The sequence below is a fragment of the Myxocyprinus asiaticus genome, chromosome 23 (assembly GCF_019703515.2).
Source record: "Myxocyprinus asiaticus isolate MX2 ecotype Aquarium Trade chromosome 23, UBuf_Myxa_2, whole genome shotgun sequence".
Classification (NCBI taxonomy): Eukaryota; Metazoa; Chordata; class Actinopteri; order Cypriniformes; family Catostomidae; genus Myxocyprinus; species Myxocyprinus asiaticus.
In genome coordinates, this window is record NC_059366.1 from 24,498,100 (window position 1) to 24,522,378 (window position 24,279).

General features: G+C 37.8%; 1 protein-coding gene across 1 annotated transcript in view; it reads right to left on the reverse strand.

Annotated features, from left to right (window-relative positions):
• Window positions 1–24,279, reverse strand: part of LOC127414129 (polypeptide N-acetylgalactosaminyltransferase 2) — a 155,416-nt gene that overhangs the window by 51,809 nt on the left and 79,328 nt on the right. The window contains exons 2-3 of the mRNA XM_051651912.1: window positions 23,729–23,816; window positions 8,710–8,863 (exon numbers count right to left, since the gene is read on the reverse strand). Of these exons, the coding sequence (XP_051507872.1) occupies window positions 8,710–8,863; window positions 23,729–23,816 (242 nt within the window). The remainder of the gene's footprint in view (window positions 1–8,709; window positions 8,864–23,728; window positions 23,817–24,279) is intronic.

Here is a 24,279-nt window from a genome sequence, read left to right on the forward strand (position 1 = left end):
AATATTAGGACAAAAATAGCAAAAAAGAAACAGCTTTCTCCAGAAACTCATCAGTCAATCATTGTTTTGAGGAATGAAGGCAATACAATGCTTGAAATTGCCAAAAAAACTGAAGATTTCATACAAAGGTGTACACTACAGTCTTCAAAGACAAAGGACAAATGGCTCTAACAAGGACAGAAAGAGATGTTGAAGGCCCAGATGTACAACTAAACAAGAGGATAAGAACATCAGAGTCTCTAGTTTGAGAAATAGACGCCTCACATGTCCTCAGCTGACAGCTTCATTGAATTCTAACTGCTCAACACCAGTTTCATGCACAACAGTAAAGAGAAGACTCAGGGGTGCAGGCCTTATGGGAAGAATTGCAAAGAAAAAGCCACTTTTGAAACAGAAACACAAAAAGAAAAGGTTAGAGTGGGCAAAGAAACACAGACATTGGACAACAGATAATTGGAAAAGAGCGTTATGGATCTTAACCCCATTGAGCTTTTGTGGGATCAGCTAGACTGTAAGGTGTGTGAGAAGTGCCCGACAAGATAGCCACATCTACGGCAAGTGCTACAGGAAGCGTGGGGTGAAATGTCACCTGAGTATCTGGACAAACTGAAAGTTAGAATGCCAAGGATCTGCAAAGCTGTCACTGCTGCACATGGAGGATTTTTTGACGAGAACTCTTTGAAGTAGTTTAAGTCAAATAGGTAAAAAAAAATAAAAATACGTTTGGTGGATTAAAACAGGCAACACTAAGTCAAATGAAGAATTTGACTCTTTTGACATAAATAGCCTCATTATTTAAGGCCTAAATTTTACCTCCCTCATTCTTCTGACTGGATGCTCAAATAGTCATAAAAATAGGTTTGGTGGATTGATTAATGCAACACTATATGTCCCATTTGTTTGAACTGAAATAGACAGTCTTATTATTTAAGGGGGTAATATCTGGACAGAGTCATTTTTACCCATCTGCCTAGATTCTACCTCTAGCTGGATGCTCAGATAGTCATAAAAATAGGTTTGGTGGATTAATAAATGCATCACTGTATGTCCTATTGAGCATTTGAGTATTTTGACATAAACAGTCTTATTAACGGGGGTAAAAACTGGGGAGGTCATATTTTCCCACCTGCCTGGATTTTTACCTCCCTCATTCTTCTGTCTAGATATTCAGAAAGTCATAAAAATAGGTTTGGTGGATTAAAACAAGCAACACTGTTTGTCCCATAAAGCATTTCACTCTTTTGACATAAAAAGTCTCATTATTCAGTGGGGTAAAAACTGGGCAGAGTCATATTTTCCCACCTGCCTGGATTCTACATCCCTCGTTATTCTGACTGGATGCTCAAATAGTCATAAAAATAGGTTTGGTGGATTAATAAATGCAACACTGTATGTCCCATAAAGCATTTGACTCTTGGACAAAAACAGTCTTATTATTCAGAGGGGAAATAACTGGGCAGAGCTATTTTTAACCACCTGCCTGGATTCTACCGCCCTCATTCTTCTGGCTGGATGCTCAGATAGTCATAAAAATAGGTTTGGTGGACTAATAAATTCAACACTGTATGTCCCATAAAGCACTTTTTCCCACCTGCCTGGATTCTACCTCCTTCATTCTTCTAGCTGGGTGCTCAGGTAGTAGGAGTGTAACGGTACATCTATTCTTCCTGAACTGTCACGGTACTGACATCACGGTTCGGTGCATGCAGTCAGACAAAGAATACATCCGAGTCAGTCACAGGCGATCCACACTCCATTCCAGAAGGGGACACACGCAGTAATGCAACGCTGTTTGCTAACCGCCACAACAGGAAAAAGAGCAGAAGAAGAAGAGACCATCTATACACCAACCCAAAACAAGAATGGCGAGTTCAGATGACACGCAAGAGCTCGAAGACCCGCCTGCTTCTCCTAATGCACACGTTTTATTTTTCATTATTCTATTTATTTTTTACTTTTATAACACAAGAGATGCTTTTCAGTTTTGTAGCTGATTGTGACCAAATACCTTTTGTTTTTTATCAGCCCTACAAAAAAAATGACCTATGCAAGAGTGCATTCTGTTTACTGCTTAGTGCTTAATATACTAAAGGAGGCTGTACTGTACCAACTAACTCAAGGGGGACTAAATGCCGCTAGGTGGAACAAACTGTAATTTGCACTACTGTCTGTTCAAAATAAATGAAAAGAAACCTAGCATTTGGGATTTGTTGCTTTTTCCTGTTGTACCGAACTTGTATCGAACCGTGACCCAAAAACCAAGGTACGTACTCTGTGTACCGTTACACCCCTATCAGACAGTCACAAAAATAGGTTTGGATGATTAAAACAAGCAACACTGTATGTCCCATAAAGCATTTGACTCTTTTGACATAGACCATCTTATTTTTGAGGGGGATAATTATTGGGTGAGGTCATATTTTCCCACCAGCCTGGATTCTACCTCCCTCATTCTTGTGTCTGGGTGCTTAAATAGTTTTCAAAATGGGTTATTTATTTTTAGTGTATTGCCAGGTTATGGTAGCCAGTAGCCACAATTGTTTACATTATCATAAACTTTTAACGTGTGTGTGAGCCTTTGCAGTTTGTCTTCATATACTGCAAGAGAGATAACTCAATCTATGACATTGTGCAGAGAAGGTCCATTAGAGGGGTCAAAGAGGTCGTAATAGTCCCTCTCAAAGAAGTGTTGTCTAGAACATTTATCATGGTAAACACACTCAAATCTAAAGTCATATTACTAAATAAGCTAATACAGAAACGTTTTCTGTATAGAAAACATGGTCACACCAGTGCAAATTCAACCAAACATCTACCAAAATTACACAATTACAATCCATCATTTTCTCAGATATATAAAAGGCACACAATTTTTCTTTGTAAACCAAAAACAGAACATGAACAAAGAGAGGAAGAGGAAGAGGAAGACCAGCAGGAAGACACAGTATCCAATTACATGTATATCCATGGTCTGCAAGGGGTCATTCATGTTTAACAGGATCACACAACACAGCACAGTTTTTTTTTTTTTTTTTTTGGAATACATTAATATCTTATAGAAAGAGTTTTAAGAATTAGATTTTAATAATAATGTTTTGAAAATACACCCCTATTTTACAGTAGCAAAGTAATTAAAAAAATGTAATTAGCTGTCCTACAGATATTTATAATCAAACTTTCTGTCCAGATTCACAATTATGCAGATAAAACATTGCTTTACCCTTCCTAAAAATGTAGGGAAAGATGGGTAAAGAGGTTAACTGAACAAATTGTGTGTCATTGTAAAATATCGATATGTAACATTCTGTCATGCTGAATATTAAACATTTTGTTGACACAAATGTATGTAGATTTGTGGAATAAAAAAAAATACTACTTTTTGTTTGAAGTGAAAATTTAAAGTTAGACCTATGGGGTAATATTGTATGCACCCCTCAGAACTGGGTTGAAGACCCCAGTGGCAGGGTGTTATAGTGGCCAGGTAGTGTTATTATTATTTAATTTAATAATTATTCTAATTCATGGGATTATTGTTTATTAATTCTGTGCATTAGATTTACATTTCAAACATGTTCAGTATAACCTACAGGTTAATTGAGTTGAATTATTTAATCTGATTTCATAGTATTGCTGTTATAACATCCTTCCAATTAATATTATGAGCTTCTATTATTTACAGGTCTGTACATGGTAGATATTGATATATTAATAAGACTGAATATCCTTTTATGGTGATGTTTTTTAAACCTTTTTTAGTACATTGAAATTACTTCATTTGAATAGAAATTGTTGATTTAACATGATATAATTTATTGTGTAAACATGTGTATACATATATCCTTATCTCCTAACTATAAAATGTTTTAAAAATTAAGAAACTTAAAAGGTTATGCTGCCATCCCAAAGGATGTCTTTGTTCCTTGACCCCATAGGAGAAAGTTTGTCAAATTTGAAACAATGCCAGGATGTAACAAGGTAGTTGAAGTTGTTAATCTACAAAATGTGCTTTATAGGTGCTAAAATGATAATTTCTTGCAAAATAAAATCAGTTGAGTTTCAATGTTACAATAATGATGATTTTCATATGTTAAGGGCTTTTTTGCGACAAAAGGGATGCAATGTGTCAAGGAGGTCAAGCGATACACTGCCTCGCTCAAAACAACAAGATGGCACATCCTGTGGTGTCTTTGCTTTGAAAGTAAATGATGCAAAATAGCTCATGTATGTTATCCTCCTAAACTGTCAATCCCCAAAAGCATGATCTTGGGAAACACAATGTAGAATAATTATGGTGTATATTGTATATTGATGACTAATTTATGTCTGATTTCGCTATATGATCAAATTGCTTCTTTTCTTCTTTTTAACTTTTTGCAATGTATTATAAAGAAAACTTAGATTTTCCAGTGTGCTTAGATTTGTTTAACAGAACTTCACCTGTACAATTTAGATTTAAAAGGGTGCACAATATATTTTACAATGCATAGCGTTCATTGATGGAGGTAGAGCATTCATGTTATCCTTCTCACCTGAATTGGTTATTTTTTTAGATGACCTGAGCCAGCTGTGATATGCCTGCGGGGAGGAAAGTGGTGATAATTACTGGGTAAGTACCCAGTCCACTAACAATCCACCAACAGGTACAGTGTCTGTCCGAAACATTGCTGAAAATCATAAGTATTTGCCTAATATCAGATTGCCTGTGATTGTTGCAAACGGTGGTTTTTGATGTTTGATTGTTACTATCATGTGTTCAAGTACAACAAAAGTGCATTTTCTGTGTCCTGCCCATTATAATTATGCAGACGTGAAGGACACATTCAAACAGGCTTAATGATCTATATAATTTGAATCAAATTTGGTATAGGACATACAGTATAGTGTTGCTTTTGTTAATAGACCAAACCTATTTTTATGACTATCTGAGCATCAAGGCAGAAGAATGAGGGAGGTAAAATCCAGGCAGGTAGGTAAAAAAATGACTCTGCCCAGTTTTTATCCCACTGAATAACAAGGCTGTCTATGTTATTTAAATGCCATATGTGACATATTGTGTTGCTTGTGATAATATACCAAACCTATTTTATGACTATCTGAACATTCATCCAGAAGATTGAGGGAGGTAGAATCCAGGCAGGTGGGAAAATATGATCTTGCCCAGTTTTTACCCCCCTGAATAATAAGACTTTCTATGTCAAAAGAGTCAAATGCAATATGGGACATACAGTGTTGCTTGTTTTAATCATCTAAACCTATTTTTATGACTATTTGAGCCACCAGCCATAAGAATGAGGGAGGTAAAATCCAAGCAGGTGGGTAAAAGTGACTCCGCCCAGTTATTACCCCCCTGAATAATAAGACTATTTCAGTACAATCAAATGCTTTATGGGACATACAGTGTTGCTTGTTTCAATCATATAAACCTATTTTTATGACTATCTGGGCATCCAGCCAGAAGAATGGAGGTAGAATTCAGGCAGGAGGGTAAAAATGACCCCACCCAGTTTTTACCCCCCTGAATAATAAGACTGTCTATGTCAATAAAATCAAATGTGTTATGGGACATGCATAGTTGCTTGTATCAATCCACCAAATCCATTTTGAAGACTGTTTGAGCACATAGAGAGAAGAATGAGGGGGAGGTAGAATCCCCCCCCCCCCCGAATAATAAGTCTATTTCAAAATAGTCAAATGTTCTGTAGGACATACAGTGTTGCATTTATTAATCCACCAAACCTATTTTTATGACTATCTGAGCATCCAGTTAGAAGATTGAGGGAGGTAGAATCTAGGCAGGTGGTTAAAAATGACTCTGCCCAGTTATTAACCCCTGAATAATAAGACTGTCTATGTCAAAAAAATAATATGCAGTACCGGACATGAAGTGTTGCTCGTGTTAATACACCAAACCTATTTTTATGACTATCTGAGCATCCAGACAGAATAATGAGGGAGGCAGAATCCAGGCAGGTGGTTAAAAATGACTCTGCCCAGTTATTACCCCCTGAACAATAAGACTGTCTATTTCAGTACAAACAAAAGCTTTATAGGACATATAGTGTTGCATTTATTAATCCACCAAACCTATTTTTATGACTATTTGAGCATCCAGCCAGAAAAATGAGGGAGGTAGAATCCATGCAGGTGGGCAAAAATGACTCTGCCCAGTTATTACCCCCCGAATAATAAGACTGTCTATGTCAAAAGAATCAAATGCAGTATGGGACATGAAGTGTTGCTTGTGTTAACATACCAAACCTATTTTTATGACTATCTGAGCATCCAGACAGAAGAATGAGGGAGGAAGAATCCAGGCAGGTAGGTTAAAATTACCCTGCCCAGTTATTACCCTCTGAATAATGAGGCCATTTATTAGAACCCTGACTGATATGGGATTTTTGAGACCAATACCGATTTTAGAGGGGGAAAATTCACCGATTACTGATATGGTGGTCGAAATAGTTAATTTTTGAGCTGGAATGAAAACAGACCATTTCTATGTGGATTTTTATCAAAGAATATTTCACATTATTATTATACATTGTCAACATTGGAAAAAGTACAATATTTATCTCTGAAATGTAGTGGATTAGAAGTATAAATTAATAGAAAATGCCATGGTAATACTAAAGTAAATTACAAGTACCTCTAAATTGTACTAAAGTACAGTTTTCTTGCTTATCAAAACATCATCAGCAAAATTTAGCTGTTAATGTATAACAAAACAGTCAAACAATAACTCAAGGTTCGCTGCTGCCAAGTCAAGACGTATTCCGGTGGAAAACCAGACTTTTAAATATTACATTTTGTAAATGCAATGACTGGAATTGTTCAGTTGAAGGGGGTACCAAACTGTGAATCCTGAACAAAACAGTTTGGTGAATACATGTTTACACATTAGCTTCCACTCAGCTGGCAAGCAATGAAAGTAGCTACGTGGTTAGCTAGTTAGCTATAAGCTCGTTGTCATGGAGAGTAAAAGATGGATGTTGTTTATTTACTTTCCAGCATTGCGTCTCACCAACTAGGTAACAACGTAGTGTGAAATCAACACTCAACAGACACAATCCACCAACGCACCATTGTCTGTTGAGCTGCAAAAAGATGCTCTGATGTTTACCTTTCAATCTGCTACATTACAGCACTGCCAAACTATAGCTGGCTAACAGCACAGATGTGATAAACACGAGTGACATGGTTGTCAGGGACAGGGTTAACTTTATATTAGTTATACTGAAAAGGGAAAATGATGGAGTCATTGTTTATTAACTTTCCAGTATGTATTTCACAAACTAGTTTGCAACTTACCGAGAAGACACCGCTCAACTCCGCCCTGTCTGCAGATCCACCGTCAGCTCAGCTCTGTAAACAATGGAGTCAGAGCGCGCTCTGCTGGCCAAACTACACTATGATACCAATTCTAAATCACCCAAGCATTGTTTTCTGCATTATATGTTCTGAAGAAAAAAAAAGTTTTAATATCTGCGCATATCTGAAAACATATACACGATTCTGATATATCTGTGAAAGGCTAATATCGGCTGACCGATAAATCGGTCAGGCAATACTATTTATGTCAAAAGAGTCAAATTCTTTATTTGACTTATAGTGTCACCTATATTAATTTACCAAACCTATTTTTTTTATAACTATCCGAGCATGACGGAGTTAGAATCTAGATAGGTGCTTAAAATGACTCATAATAAATCGATTTTATTCTGGTATATGACAATGTTTTTTTTCCCATCATTTTGAAAGATAGGTAATTACAGCACATTTCCTGTGACTACTGCATGTATCATTTAAAACTAACAGGTTTACAAAATTAATCATGCATGTTAAACACACAAATGGCATCCATGTCTTCATTCATTTAGTGCAAAGAAGCTTGGCACAGCGATTGTTGTGGATTTTGTGTAACCCATGACGTTGGTTGCTTGGAAATAAAGAGTTCTTCAAATACAGTTTTCATGGACATGCTAAATTTGATCATCAAAAACAATTCTAATCTTTCCTTTATCATAACATTCTGTATTGCTACATAATTGAGGTATTATTTTACACCAAGCAGTTCTCTATTAAAGGTAATAACTGTCTTTAGAAATAACATGAAACGTAGACAGTCTCCAAATATTATTAATATGAGGAACAATAATAATCTATCCTTAACAGTAGAAGAATGTTCACTTGATTTCTGACATTTGTTTTTAGGCAAAGCAATTATATTACAGTAGTAATAAATAACTTTAGAAATTACATCAAACCCCGACATTTTCCAGATGCAAATGATATTCTAAAGCTGACGGGGGCAGCAGAGACGATCATGCTTATCCACGTCGAAAGATGGCAGTATAGTGTCTAACACCACTGTCACACCGGTACTTAAAGTACGCGAAGAAGAGCAATGCTAACACTAGCTAGAGAACTACTGAATGCCCCTTTAAGTCTTACAACTTTTAAATCGATTTTTTAAAATTCCTATGAAGAAAATTAATGTGAAAACACTTCCCAAACAAAATGTTTTTGTCGCGCTCTATACATTATGGAAACAAAAATTAACACGGTTCTAAATCAAATTTGTGTCTTGTAGGCCTGTATGCAATATTCAGATATGAGAGGAACTTGAACGAATGAGTGGAGCTGAAGGATCCACACCAGATTTTCAGGACAACAAATTACTGGGAGCCAAAAGGGAAGACAGGGACTTACTGGTCATGTCTGGTGTCAGGGACACTGCGGTCCATTCTGAGTTTGTCACTCTCAACCTGGTTGAACTTGTTGCGGGCGTAGGGATCCTGCCCTGGCCTCACCACGGTCACTCCCACGTACAGATCCTGGTCAAAGTCCTGCCACCTAACCTTCCCTGAAAAATAAGACAAACAAATTATGGATATCAGAGTATGCAAGACACCTGGATCACAACTCTCTCTAATAAAATTTAAAAAAACGGCCAAGAAATATTGTTTTTCTTACAATTGCTTTATTTTCAAGAGGAAAGAGCTTATTTTTACTCTGCACACAAATCAAATATTGTGGAAGGTTGATAAATGAAACAGTTGTCCATTTGAACAACTGTGAAACTAGCAATTTGTCAGTCACTATGTTTGCAACTTTATAAGACACCCATATCATTCAAGACGACATGCTTTTACCAAGGACAAATTTCCACACTATAATACGAAGAAAAAAGTCATAATGTGTGTTCTTGAAAAACTTGCTCATGTTTCTGAGAGGCATCTCTCTGAGCCAAGCTGTCAAGACAAACACTTCAAATGCACTGCTGTCCATTACATCATCATAAATCACAGCTGCCAAAAGCGACATGCAAGTAGCTGGCTATGGATATTTTTGGTAAATTATAACCCAGGTAAATCTGTCAAGGGGGACATTTGCCAAATGATAATATATATGAGGATATTTGCCAAATGGAGCAAGTCCATAATAGTCTGCTTTAAATGACTTCCTAACCACAAGCTCAGCTTTTCTCTCAAAGAAAATAGCTATTTTCCATTCTGATGTCAGTGACATCTCACAATAAATTGGCAGACGTCGCTGCTAACAGACCATTGTCATTTAGTTAAATGGCAGAGATGGCTGGGATGATACTCGGACCTTAGAAACATGTGGCAGAATTTCATTATGTTATCTTTCATTACAAAACACTATTAACAATTAATCTAGCGGGGTTCTGGCAAACGTCTTCCATATTTTAATTAGGCCAACTTGCCTGAGAATGACATGCATAGATGCCAGCTATCCAGCAGCGTGCTAACACAGATTCAAAGGCCAAGACCACTGAAATGGGAATTTTGGACATTGTTCCAAAATATCAAGCAGGACCCAAGTGAAAAAGACCATAGATAATGTGTCACAGAGGGACCATATCATATATTAGTCTTTAAATCATTGAAGTATTGTATAATTAAGTGATAGGTACATTTGAATACGTAATTACATATTTATTATGTAATAATTACAATTTCGTAAATATCAAACTACCTACAGTACCATGTTAATTTCAATGCACTGTGTAGATATACCAGAGCTTTTAGAAAAAAAATATACAAGGGATATAAACATTATTAATAGTGGTCATCTGGATGCCTGTCTACTCATCATGATGGTTCCAAACCAGGATCCACAAGGTCAGATAATCTTAAGTGTCAATAATTGATGATCATTTGTCAACATTATGAAACCCATAAATGTCCCTGAAAGGTACTAAAGGGGACTGGTGCTCACACCTTGTGAGCAATTGCTTGAAACTTGCAAACACAGCATAAAAATGTAATTCAAACAGAGGGGGAGTTGCCCTGTTCAAGCTGTTTGGGAAAGTTAAAAAGTTCACATTCCATACCCAAAAATACCACAGTTTTATCATTAAACTGAATACTAGAATCAGGTGAAGACCATCGGTAAATGAAATACAAAGAGATCTGTGGACTGTTGTGCTCTATATAGTCTCAACGTCACACCACCTTCCAGTCAATGCGCAGTCCAGTCGATGCATATTGCACAGAAAAGTGGAAGGTTCTGGCTAAAATTGCCAGTTACAATCTGATTGTCTGCTTTATACAACTTCCTGAGTAAGGGCACACAGTTTCTTTTTAATCAATCCACTCTTAAAGTCATATTTTAAAAATAAAGGGCTGATACAAAAAGCACTTTTGATGAGTTATGTGTGTAATAATGTTTTATTACAAGTGGCAAAAATTGTATATAAAAATATCATTTAAAAATATATAAGATAAGAGTTTTTGGTGTAAACCTAAATGTAAAAATCTCTTGTGCCTGGCTGGTTACTACATCTATTTCTGTGGTTATGGACGGTGTCCACTTGGTGCTTGGCCAGGTTTCGCAGACTAAACGTGAACTTTCAATTACCGTGAAACTGGAGCTAGAAACAAACTTCCAAAATATAAGAGGAATTCGATATACCAGACACATATCCAAAGAAAAAAGGGACTTAAATATGCTGTTGGGGAGCATTTGAATGATGTTTCTGAAGACGACAGATGTAATACAGACAGTCACAGATGTCATAAGGTACACATCCTACAAATGGGACAGGATGTTCCACTAGTCATACAACAACCAACTAGTGAGTTTAATATTTTTAGCTGTGGTGCTTTTAAAAGGATGAATTGAGAGATGCAACTTTTTGCAATTTTTAAATGTGCGGACAGTGCATGGTGCATTTACGTGCAGTTAATATCAGAGTGGTAAACTTTGAGAAGTCACGTTTTAAATCATCCTCATTATTTAAAGCATTGCTAGTTAGGGGTGGGTGATATACCGGTAAACATGATAAACCAGTAGAAATTTGGCAACCGGTATACATTTTGGATTATCGTCTGTATCGAGGTTACACAAAATCGCCACCGCGTGGCAAGAAATGTGCACCTCATTCTATTCACGTAACACGTACGTGGTACACATTCTGTCGGAGAAATGGAGAAGGCAGGCAGGATTCACGTGAGACTGAGAGAATTGAAGAAACAGGGTTTTTCCAGGTACTGACAATTTTTCGGCAGCCGTCAAGTGAAATTTTGGGACACCAAAGCAAATTCAATGGCATTCTTCTCATGATCCAAATATGCTTCTTATCTCACACATGCAGCTGTGTTTCACGTGATTGTCGCGCGTGCTGTCGAGTCCAGCAGGCTTCCAGTTTGTGCTCCACAGACAGGAGAACGCAGAATGTGTGATCACGTGCACTACTCAATCCGGTTTCTCTCTATCGCGGCACAAACGTAAAAACTTGCATGACCAATTTGAATTCTACTGAGTTGAGTTTTTTTTTTTTAACTTAAAAGGTCTATGGAGGAGGTCATACATCTCAAATGGTGAGAGAGCCTGAAATTCTAACCAACACTGACGAGGAAAACCGCTAAAACAATGTGAATGCACCAACAATTGTGTGTCATCTGTCATGCGGATTTTTTAAACTACACATCATCATCCTTAATAAATTCAGTTAGAATGATGTTAGATATTAGAAATCAAACCGGCTTTGGTTTTCAGATATTCAAATATTGTCTACAGAGATGACTTAAATCATTAAGAGCTTAATTAAGTGTTTATTATCAAGGAAGGATTCTTTTTTTTTTCACTCATGAATGATTTCCTTTGTTGCATTGCTTTCAGAAGATGTCAAGTCTCTTGAGGAAAGTTTTAATAATAATAATACTACTAGTCAACAACATCAGGCTGAAATGTGAAATTTTGCATTGTGGTAAGGTTGATTACCATTTAAAATTATCTGAGGCAGTAGTTTTCATTTATAAAGTATTTAATTCAATGACTGGATTTAAAAAAAAATAGGTATTATAATTATGGATATTTAGTAAATAAACCAAATTTTATTGATTTAAAAAAAAATAACTATCATATATATATATATATATATATATATATATATATATATACACACATACATACATATTGTATAAAATAAATGATATCATGATATGAGATTTTGGTCATATCGTCCACCCCTATTGCTAGTGTACAAATCCACCGCATTCAACATTAACTTTCAATTTTAGTCATTACTGAACTTTAAATCGTCTGCTGTAAGCAATGTTCCCGTTAACAGTCCACAGGTTTATTTGCGAGGTTTTGTGGACAGATTAAAGATTTTATCGAGTCTGTTGACGATTCTTTATGGTGGGGTGTCTGACAGACAACGGATTGCGTTAATAAACTGCTGCAGAAGAAAAAACTGTTGTATGCTGTGAACTACTGTACATGTTGCGCACACACACTAATCTTACAGTTCTGCACTTTTGAAGTGACTCCAAGCACTCTGGTTACACTGAAGTGCATCAATCTGCGCCTAGGATGCAGAAAAGCGGTGTTGTGTGTCTCTTATTATATATCTCCTATTTATTTGTTGTGTATTTATCAGTTTTCCTATTGTATATGTGCACTTAGCATCCATAAATTCCTAAGACATGTGTCCACTAACACGTTAAATTGTGATATCAATATTTTTTTGCCACAATGCTGCTGCATAAGAATAAGATTTGCAAATAATCATTAAACCGTTTTACAGTGATTTTTTTCTCAGATGGTAATCTAACAGTCATAAACTCATACCGCGGCATCCCAATTTGAATAATCCTTTTTAACTACCAGTGTATTATTATAATATAATCAATTTATATATACACCGATCAGCCACAACATTAAAACCACCTGCCTAATATCGTGTAGGTCCCCCTTGTGCCACCAAAACAGCGCTGACCCATCGAGGCATGGACTCCACAAGACCTCTGAAGATGTCCTGTGTTATCTGGCACCAAGACTTTAGCAGCAGATAAGTCCTGTAAGTTGCAAGGTGGGGCCTCCATGGATAGGACTTGTTGGTCCAGCACATCCCATAGATGCTCAATCAGATTGAGATCTGGGGAATTTGGAGGCCAAGTCAACACCTTGAACTCTTTGTCATGTTCCTCAACCATTCCTGAACAATTTTTGCAGTGTGGCAGGGCGCATTATCCTGCTGAAAGAGGCCACTGCCATCAGGAAATACCGTTGCCATGAAGGGGTGTATGTGGTCTGCAACAAACTTTAGATAGGTGGTACGTGTCCAAGTAACATCCACATGAATGCCAGGACCCAAAGTTTCCCAGCAGAACATTGCCCAGAGCATCACACTGCCTCTGCCGGCCTGCCTTCTTCCCATAGTGCATCCTGCTGCCATCTCTTCCCCAGTTAAACGACGCACATGCACCGGCTGTCCACATGATCTAAAAAAAATTATTCATCAGACCAGGCCACCTTCTTCCATTGCTCCATGGTCCAGTTCTGATGCTCACATGCCCATTGTAGACACTTTTTGCGGTGGACAGGGGTCAACATGGGCACTCTGACTGGTCTGCAGCTACGCAGCCCCACACGCAGCAAGCTGCAATGCACTGTGTGTTCTGACACCTTTCTATCATGGCCAGCATTAAGCTTTTCAGAATTTGTGCTATAGTAGTTCTTCTGTGGGATCAGACCAGATGGGCTAGCCTTCCCTCCCCATGCGGATCAGTGAGCCTTGGGTGCCCATGACTCTCTCTCGCCGGTTCACCGGTTGTCCTTCCTTGGACCACTTTTGGTAGGTACTATCCACTGCATACCGGGAACACCCCGCAAGACCTGCTGGAGATGCCCTGACCCAGTCGTCTAGCCATCACAGTTAGGCTCTTGTCATTCAGATCCTTACGGTTGCCCATTTTTCCTGCTTCCAACACATGAAATTCAAGAACTGACTGTTCATTTGCTGCCTAATATATCCCACCCCTTGACAGATGCCATTTTAATGAGATAAATGTTATTCACTTAACCTGTCAGTGGGTTTAATGTTGTGGCTGAACAGTGTGTGTGTGTGTGTGTGTGTGTGTGTGTGTGTGTGTGTGTGTGTGTGTGTATATATATATATATATATATATATATATATATATATATATATATATATATATATATATATATATATATATATATATATCCATCAATTTAGATAAACTCACCCCTAAATGGCATGTAAAAACAAAATGTGTGGTTGGTAACTTTATATTAGCGGTGCACCGATCAAGAAACTTGATGTCGATACTGATCACTGATATTTTAAGACTGTGATCGGCCGTTTAAAGTGCCGCTTGCCACATTTCTACAAGTTATATGGTGAAGTTACATGTTAATGATCCATACTGAAAATTCTAATGAATTTACAGTAATTTACTTATATTGAAAACAGTTATGAATAGTTCTGTTGTCACTATCAAATATCACTTTGACATACTGGCAACCAGTAAACACTTTAAAAGCATCATACACAGCAGAGATTGAGAGATATATTCAAAAATAATAGGTATAATCCATCACAAGCTCCAAAACTGCTCCAGTGAGAAATCATTAGTACCTATTATTTATTTACCATCTTTGGCATTTTGTTGTATCGCAAATCACTAATTATTTAGCAATTGCATGAAAATGCACTGCCGTCATTGAAGGTTAAATGGTTATTGCTGTTATTAGTGGTAATGTGACAAACATAAATCTCTCATGTAAATCCAGGTTTTCAAAATAGTGCTGGGATTAAAACACATTAAAATAAACTGGCATATTCATCTGAGTAACTGCATGTCTGAAAGTGTAAATTTGTGAATGCTTAGAATTCCCAATAGCTCACCCTCCAGTGGCCGTAATGTCATGCTTCGAGGGCTGAACAAGTGCTTATTCATTAGAGAGCAGTGTGAGTGTAATTTTGTGAGTGCTGCTATTTAAAAAAAATATCAGCCATGAATCTACACGTGGATTTAAGACACAAGGGCCAATAAAGATAGATGGCTAATCGATCTGTCAGACAATCTTGTCCTTTTTAAATGGATGTTTCTTGGCCAGAATAGGTTTCAATCTGGACCACACATTTTGTCAGTCAATTTTGGCTTTGCAAGAGCAGTTATTTCCAACTAGGGGGTACTTGGAGAGATTTAGATCTTGCTTTGTTTGCTTAAAAGCCTATAAAAGAGAAATTATGCATTATATATATATATATATATATATATTTATATTTGTGTGTTATTAAGTGTTTTCAAATTGTTTGGATAATTATTAATTATAATGTCAAATTCTATCCAGTACAATAGAGTTAAAAAGGAACATTTCTGGTTTGGTGCCACTGAAGTTGTACTTGAGACATAATGATGGGACTATTGGGGTACATAAAACAATAAAGGATGGAAAACACCGCATTAGTGTGACAGAGACAGGAATGCACTCAGGGACTGAAAAACTAAAAGCTATACAGCTGAGATCAATTACATCACTGAGCTGCAATGCACCAAATGCACCAATCCACCAAAGTGTCAGTCACATTTATTACAACCCTGGCACAATATATCTCAATTGTTCATGCTTACAGTGGCATATCAGTGCTTGAGGTCAAATAGAAGCTCAAAGAAAATTAAAGAATCAAAGCCTGGAATCTCCATTACAACGCACAACATGTACACCCCGGAAAACACAAGCTCTCCTTGTGCGATGTCGATAGCTCATCCCACAGAAGAGGACTGTAGGGGCTGTCAAACTAATTAGCTGCTCAAAAGGAGAATGGAGTGTCTTAGCTGCAACTTCCACATTTCACTTGACACTGCGAGATTTTAGACAAAGTGCTTTCCGACACACTGCATGCACACACACCAGACAGCAGGAGAAAGAATGTGAACATCTCAGCTTTCCAGGCCAAAAAACTACATGGCAACATGATTTATTCCTTTTTCTTACCCAGAGCAAGCACATACTTCATGCTTGGTCAAAAAATTTAATATACATGTAATATTACTCAAAATTCTAGAGGAATGTAGCCAGGCCTACTTGACTCAACTGCGGCACCTAACAAGTAGCCTATCACTTGATTATGCCGATTAAATATGTTCCTTCATGATTTGTAAGAAAAACAATTTGTCAGAGGGCCCTTCATATCTGGAGCTAAGAAAAACTAATGTTGTGTTGATGACTTATACTTAAAGAGAAGTCCAAAGAGATCTGAAATCATATCAAAAATAGATAGAATTATTCTTTTTCAAACTAGAGCAAATTGCACATTAAATATGATGTCCCCATACTACTTAGAACAAACTTTCAAGCATGGCCCTAAATTATTGTTACATAACTGCAATCTAATGCCTTTGTAACCACCAGAAACATTTTACCACAAGCATCTTTTATATGATTTTAAAGGGACAGAGTTCACACACACACACAAAAAAAAAAATAATAATAATAATAATAATCTGTCAATTATTCACTTTCATGTCATTCCAAAACTGAAGATTTTTTTTTTCTCCATACAATAAGGATGTGAAACTACTTTTCCATACAACAAAAGAGTTTGGTGACTGTTAAGTTTCAACAAGTTCCAATTAACTATAAATGTAGTCCATGCAACTCGTGCACTATATTCCAAGTGTTCTAAAGCCATACAATAGCTTTGTGTGAGGAACAGACCGAATGCACATGCTTTTACATGCACAGGCAAATGCGTTTAAATGCACTGTGTTATCTGCTTTCTCTTTATACACATATACATGCGGCTCATTCAGCAAGCAGCTTTCCACACAGCAACATAATTTCCCTGCGATTTCCCACATGGCAAATGGAACATGGCATCTGTGGAACAGTTTTCTATTTTTTATTCTCTGTTACTTCACTTTCTTTCCAGGTATTCCAGAGTTGTTGCCGTGTTTGTTTCTTTAACTTTCCACTGCAACCTGCAGGAGAATTGCGCTGCAATAGTGGGGGTTCCCTCTTACATTAAACTCCGGAATCCTCCCAATGTACTTGAGAGCATACATGTGAACATGTCAATATTTTAAATTGTATCCCACTGTTCTCCCAGAAATGTTTTTAATTCTTTCCTCTGTGTTGACTTGTTGATATGATGTATCCTATGACGTTAGTTATCCGATCTGTTCCACGCACATGCACACTCTTCAAAAACCTATAAGAATGTCACTTATGCATTTACATGGCCACATAAGCTGCATTCTCTGGGAGAAAGTTAACCTTAAAAAAAAAAAAAAAAAAAAAAATGTAAACCGATTGCCTTAAAAAAAAATTGAATAGTCCACTTTACTTGAGCCAAATAAGTATATTTACTTGATTTTTTTTAAAGGCAATTGGTTTCCTCACTTTTTTTTCTTTTTTTTTTTAATTAACATTTTTATTGATTCACACAGAAAACATGAAAAACAAAACATATATACTGTACATGGAATCAACATTTAACATTTAATCCCCTAGCCCTCCCAACCCCCAACAAACACTCCCATGGTCACATGAGCATATACACAAAAATAAATAAATAATTTAATTAATAATAAAAATTAAAAAAAATCATACATAACACACATCTACATCTAAACCTCTCTCTCTGCTCTCTCTCCCAGAGAGCCCTCCAAGAACGGCAACAACTTGCCCCATTTCCCAACAAACAAATCCAAATTACCCAGTCTACTAAATACCATTTCCTCATATGCTGCCACCCTCCCCATCTCCGTGCAGCACTCCTGAAATGGGGGCGCTCCAGCCGACATTCATCCCCTCAAAACAATCTGTCTGGCAACCATCACACTGGTCAGGACCCAATTCTTTATGTTTTTATTCCCCACATCGATGACCTCCCCTTCGCCCAAAACAGAGTCTGGGGCAAAAAAAAAAAAATCAGAGTGCCCAACACGTCACACACAAAACTCTGAACCTTCATTCAAAACCCCTGGATCTCAACACACCACCAAAAAACATGGGCCGTGTCTCCATCCTCCTATTGGCATAGTCAGCATGTGGGTGTGTCTTTAGGACCGAGCCTATACAATCTAGAGGGGATCCAATAGAATCGATGTATAATCTTGAATTGCATAAGGCGCACCCTTGCATCTCTAGATGCAGACTTGACCTTTTTTAAAATCCTTGCCCACACTCATTCCTCCAATACCAAGTTTAAATCTTTCTCCCATAATCTCTTGATAGAAGTTAAAGGTCCGTCCCCCAGACTCTGAATTAGCAGGGAGTAAAACACTAATGCCTCATGACCTTTTCCAAAAGCAGTATCTGCCACTTTAGGGGGGTGTATGCTACTCCCAAAAATAGTACAGAGCAGGTAGCACAGCTGTAAATACCTAAAAAACTGAGATCTAGGAATCCCAAAATGTTGAACCAAATCTTCAAAATATCTCAACACTCCGCTCTCATATAGGTCACCAAGTGTAGTAACCCCCCTCACAATCCACTCTGACCAGCAGAAAGGGGACTTATCAATACATCATTTAGGGTTCAGCCATATGCTTGAGGCAACATTAAAATAAATGTCAAAATTAAATGCAAGATAACGGGGTGTAATTTAACTTCAATTAATTTGATAGAAAGGCTTTGCAATGGCGAAATAGGGGCAAGAACTTCCTGTTCAATACAAAACCAGGGAGAGGCTCTCTCAGGTGGAAGCGACCAATGAGCCAAATGTCTGAGACGAATGCATAATACTAAAACAAAATCTTAGGTAGGCCTAGCCCACCTTTGTTGATTGGCCTAAAATGTAATCTAGGATGCTTACCATTCCAAATGAAGAACTTCGCTATGCTATCAAATTGCTTGAAATAAGAGAGGGAGACATCTACAGGGAGAGACTGTAGCAGGTAGTTGAATTTTGGAATACAATTCATTTTAATAACATTAACCTTCCCAATCATAGATAAAAGTAATGAAGCCCACCTGCTCACATCGCTCAATTTTATTAAGGGGTCAAAATTAACAAACTAAATCACACAAATTTGCTGGGAATAAAATGCCCAAATATTTAATGCCCTGTTTGGGCCACTGGAAGTTGCCCCAGCTGGAAGGCAGTTACTGGGCAGTATGCTGTCAACGCCAAAGCTTCGGATTTAGACCAATTGACTCTGTATCCTGAGAACTTAGAAAACTTATTAACAATTCTGTGAAGGCAAGGCATAGATCTAATGGGGTTGGAGACGAACAATAAAATATAATCTGAGTAAAGCAAAAGTTTACGCGCCATACCACCCATCACCACCCATGGAAAATCATCCTCCTTTCTTATCGCAGCTGCTAATGGCTCCAGGGCAAGACAGAACAATAATGGGGAAAGAGGGCAACCCTGCTGGGTGCCCCTATCCAGAGTAAAATAATCTGAAATTAAAAAGTAATTAAAGTAACTTAATCCATCCAATAAAAGTGTCCCCTCGTATATTTCCAAAATCTTAAAAAGATAATCCCATTCTACCATATCAAACGCCTTTTCGGCGTGAGATGGCAGCAGCTGATCATTCGCCACTGACCACATGATATTGATGAAACGCCTAATGTTATCAGAAGAGCTGCAGTCCCGGATAAACCCCACCTGATCTACATGTATAAGAGATGTCATAACTTTACTTAATCGGTTAGCCAGAATTTGACAATATTTTTACCTCTTGCTGGATCAGGGAAATTGGATGGTAACTCTTACACTGGCTTGGATCTTTGTCCTTTTTAAGAATCAGATTGATCCAGGCTTGCGTCATGGTTGGCAGAAGCTTTCCATTCTTTGATGATTCTGTATAAACTTCTAACAAAAGTGGAGCCAGTTCTGTAGCATAAGATCTAAAATATTCAGCAGCAAAGCCATCTGGTCCCGGAGCCTTGCCTGTAGGCAAGGCCTTAATTACCCCGCCAAGCTCCTCCATGTTTATCTCAGAATCAAGATAATTTTTTTGCTCAGTCGTCAGTTTAGGAAGTTCTAATCGTTCCACAAAATGTTTCTAATATCTTCATCAGTAGACGAAGATGTGGAACTATAGAGATCAAGACAGAATTATTTAAAAGCATTATTAATATCAATGGCCAAGGTAAATATTTCACCAGCAGATTTCACTGAGGGAATGGTAGAAAAAGACTCTCTGCTTTATGTATCTAGCCAAAAGCTTCCCTACTTTGTCCCCCGACTCAAAGTATGACTGTCTTGCCCTGAATAGCCAAAAGTCCACCTTCCGTGACAAAATAGTATTATATCTGTATTTCAATCGGGTCAATTCTCTGAGGCCATCGGACAACATTCGGCGCTTCAGCTCTGCCTTGGCACTTTTAATATTCCCTTCCAACTCCACGAGTTATCATGCTTTGGATTTTTTGATGACTGAAAATGTAAAAAAAAAAAAAAAAAATCAATTCCAGAATAAATCTTATGGACTAATAATAAAAAGACATTTATAGTCCCTACCAGATGGGTTCAAAAGTCTCCAAATATCTGCAAGACCAAGATTTTTACACATCCTGTGAAGTGTCATTGTTGCTCTATGGGGCTTACATACTTTTGCTTCACTATTATCAAGGACTGAATCCATCAATAGATTAAAATCTCCTCCCTATAATCTATCATGAGGGGTGCCAGCGGCTTGCAACATCCCTTCAAGATCTATAAAAAAGCCCTGATCATCAGCGTTAAGTGTGTAAATATTAGCCAAATTCAACCTTTGCCCCTGAATTTAAGCTAAAACAATAATGACTCTCCCTAATTTATCTTTAGTCTGTTTGAGACATTTGAATTGTACATATTTATTAATTAATATAATGACTCCCTTGCTCTTACTTGAGCCAGCACTAAAGAAAACATGTCCACCCCATATCTTCCCAAATTTTTCAGCTTCCTGCGGGGAAAGATGCGTTTCTTGAAAAAAAAAAAAACACTATATAATTTCTTACATTTAAGAAAATAAATAACCTTCCTTCTTTTTATGGGGTGCCCCAACCCATTCACATTACATGTGGAAAGAAACAATCCAATCATGTTAACCTTTTGACATATGAGAAAAAATAGATTGTGTCAAAAATAAAATTATAAAGACCACATTCCACATTGGTGCCACAATCAACCCCCGAACTTTCCCCAGAACAAAACAAACAGAAAAAAGAAAAACATGTGCATTAACCCCGCGCACGACAGCGCCAACCAGCGTCCATCCCTCTAAACTCAAACAGTCCATGTATGCCTAAGAGAGCCCCCGCGACAACTTTGCCATCGGATTGCTCAAGTCCGGTGTTTCTATACAACAATTTGTAAGATAGAATTACACAGAAGATAATGTATAAAACAAACTCCAGCCAATAAGTGGAATAAATAAAATAAAAAAACATGTAGATTCATCCATTTAACTGTCTCGAAGGTGTGTCTCCACAAAACAAGCTCCAGCTGCTAGCGGAACCAGCACAAAAAATAAAATAAAATAATAATAATAATAATAATAATTAATTAATTAATTAATTAATTAATTAACAAGCCGTTCAGATCTTTGGGCAATCAAACTCACTCCAATGTCCTGCACAAAACCAACTCCAGCCAACAGGAGGCATAAGCACCCAAAACGAACAGATTCATCCACAAGCTGTCCCGAAGAAATGATTCTACACAAAACAAACTCCAGCCACTAGGCGGAACCAGCACAAAACAAAACGAAAAAGGCGCCCAGTTTCCTCGAACAGTCAAGTGAATGTTCAGTGAGTCAGGTCCACTAGGCGGTAACATGAAAATCACCAACTCACTCGATTGTCTTTATGTAGGCAGTTCTTGCTGTGGGCACATAAATTCTCTATGGCCATCCTTAGTATCTATTCTCAGTTTGGCCAGAAACATCAGAGCAAAAGTGACCTTTCGTTGATGTAAGTGTTTCTTGCATTCCCTGAATCGTTCACGTTTCTCTCGTAGAATTTGCAAAGTCTGGGAACAAGAAAACGTTGTGGTTCTTCCAAGAAAGCTTTCCTTTACTCCTCGCCTCGTGTAACACGAGATCTTTATCGGATGATCTCAGAAATTTGGCCAGAATTGATCGGGTCCTGTCTCCTTCCGCGGATCTACGAGCCGGGACCCTGTGAGCTCGCTCGATTTCCAGCTTATGGCCTGTTATGTCAAGCAGACTTGGGAAGAGCTCATCTAGGAATTTCACCATATCTCGGCCTTCCTCGTGCTCAGGAATTCCAACAATTCGTATGTTGTTTCGTCGATTACAATTCTCCAGTTTTTCCGAAACGCGTTCTAAATCTCCCTTGGTTGCTAGCGGATTAGCAGCTAATTCCCTCTCAGATGACTCTAGATAATCGATCCGTTTCTCGACGTCCGACAATCTTGTAACCAACTCAGAGAATTTCGTCTCCATGGAAGTGATCGATCGACGTATCACAGCAAGATCCTCAAAGTCTGTAACGACCTTCGTCAGCATTGCTAACACATTCATCAATTCATGCTGGATTTCTTTCAGTTCACCATCCGAATTGAGTCCGGGGCTGTCGGCCTGCCACTGCAGGGAATCAGCTTGAGCACGTAAGTGTATTTTAATGTCTCCAGAGCCCGAGGATTTAGAATTTTTGGACATATTGTCTTCCTAGAACAGTTAAGAATCAGGGTGTATCGAGTCTCACCGGTTTATGACACAAATAGTATTAAAACTAGCAAAGTGTGCAGAGCTCGCCGTTCACACGTCTGCTCCTCGCATGGCGTCATGTGACTCCTCCTCACTTCTTTTAAGTAAAGTCAACTTATTACATTTTACAGTGCTAAATTACACGAGTAACATGGGGACACAAGCAACTACTGATAATTCCCTGGGAGTTTGGCGACAGACAGGAAACGCAGAGTGTAGCATGCAATGACACAAAGCCAAAAATAATCTTATGTTTCTGATCAATTTAAATTAAACAGCTTTCTGTGGACATCAGAGAATGCATGCCAAACTAACAAACAACCAAAATAAATAATGCATTAAAAACTCTGATTAAACCTGCTTTTAAACACAGGAAGTCTACAAGTAGTCAGCGTATGTTGATATCTTAGGCATAATGTATTAAGAAGCCCAGTTATATTAGATCACAGTACAGCTGAGTATATTTCCAAAAGGGTACAACAAAGAGTAAAGACACTGGCTGGGTGATTGGCCTGAAGACAGAAATTGTTTTCAAATCACTCATGTGCATTTTTTTTTAGAAGCCCTTGAGTGAGTTTTTCCACACCTACTTTCCCTGTAAACAGGACGTAACCTTAGGTTATCTGATAAAGAAAAACTTGAGACCCTGTTTTTTGCAAGCTGAAGAAACTGTCCATTATTCAACCAGGACTGAAAAAGAAAACTTTATTTATGAGAGCGGGCTAATCCTGACACGAGCTGATTATGCACATGGGTTGTCAGTTGCCTCTTACCTGGAGGAAGGGTCTCTAGGCTTTGGGCTTTGTCATCAGCATTGCTGTGTGATTGAATTCTGTTTGAATTAATGCCACTCCAGTCATCCTGCCAAAGAGAGGGAAAAATCATGAGCATAAAGGCATATTGTGTAGGTTAAAAACAGCAGCTTAAAGATTGTGTCTAGAAGGTATGCCTCGATCTGGGAAAGTTTAGCAAGAGTTGCATTTGCTGCAACTATGGTTATGGTTGGTATTAAGTTCAGGTTTATTAGTAGGGTTAGGGGTAGATGTAGGTTTTCTGACTCCAAATAAACACAATGTCACATGTGATTCTCGTGAGACTGTGAGAGGATCAAAGGTTCCCTTCTAGACACAAACCAGCTTAAAAAAAGTTGCTGGAAACAAACTTCTGCCAGACTTAGCCACAGAATTATACGCCAACTCTTTCCAAAACACATAATCAGAGAGGGAGCAAGAGAGCAGCAGCATAACATCTCAGTGTTGCTGTCAAAAGAAAAATAGAGTTCTTGCACAACAACCTAATAACTGACAAATGTATAACTGTTTAT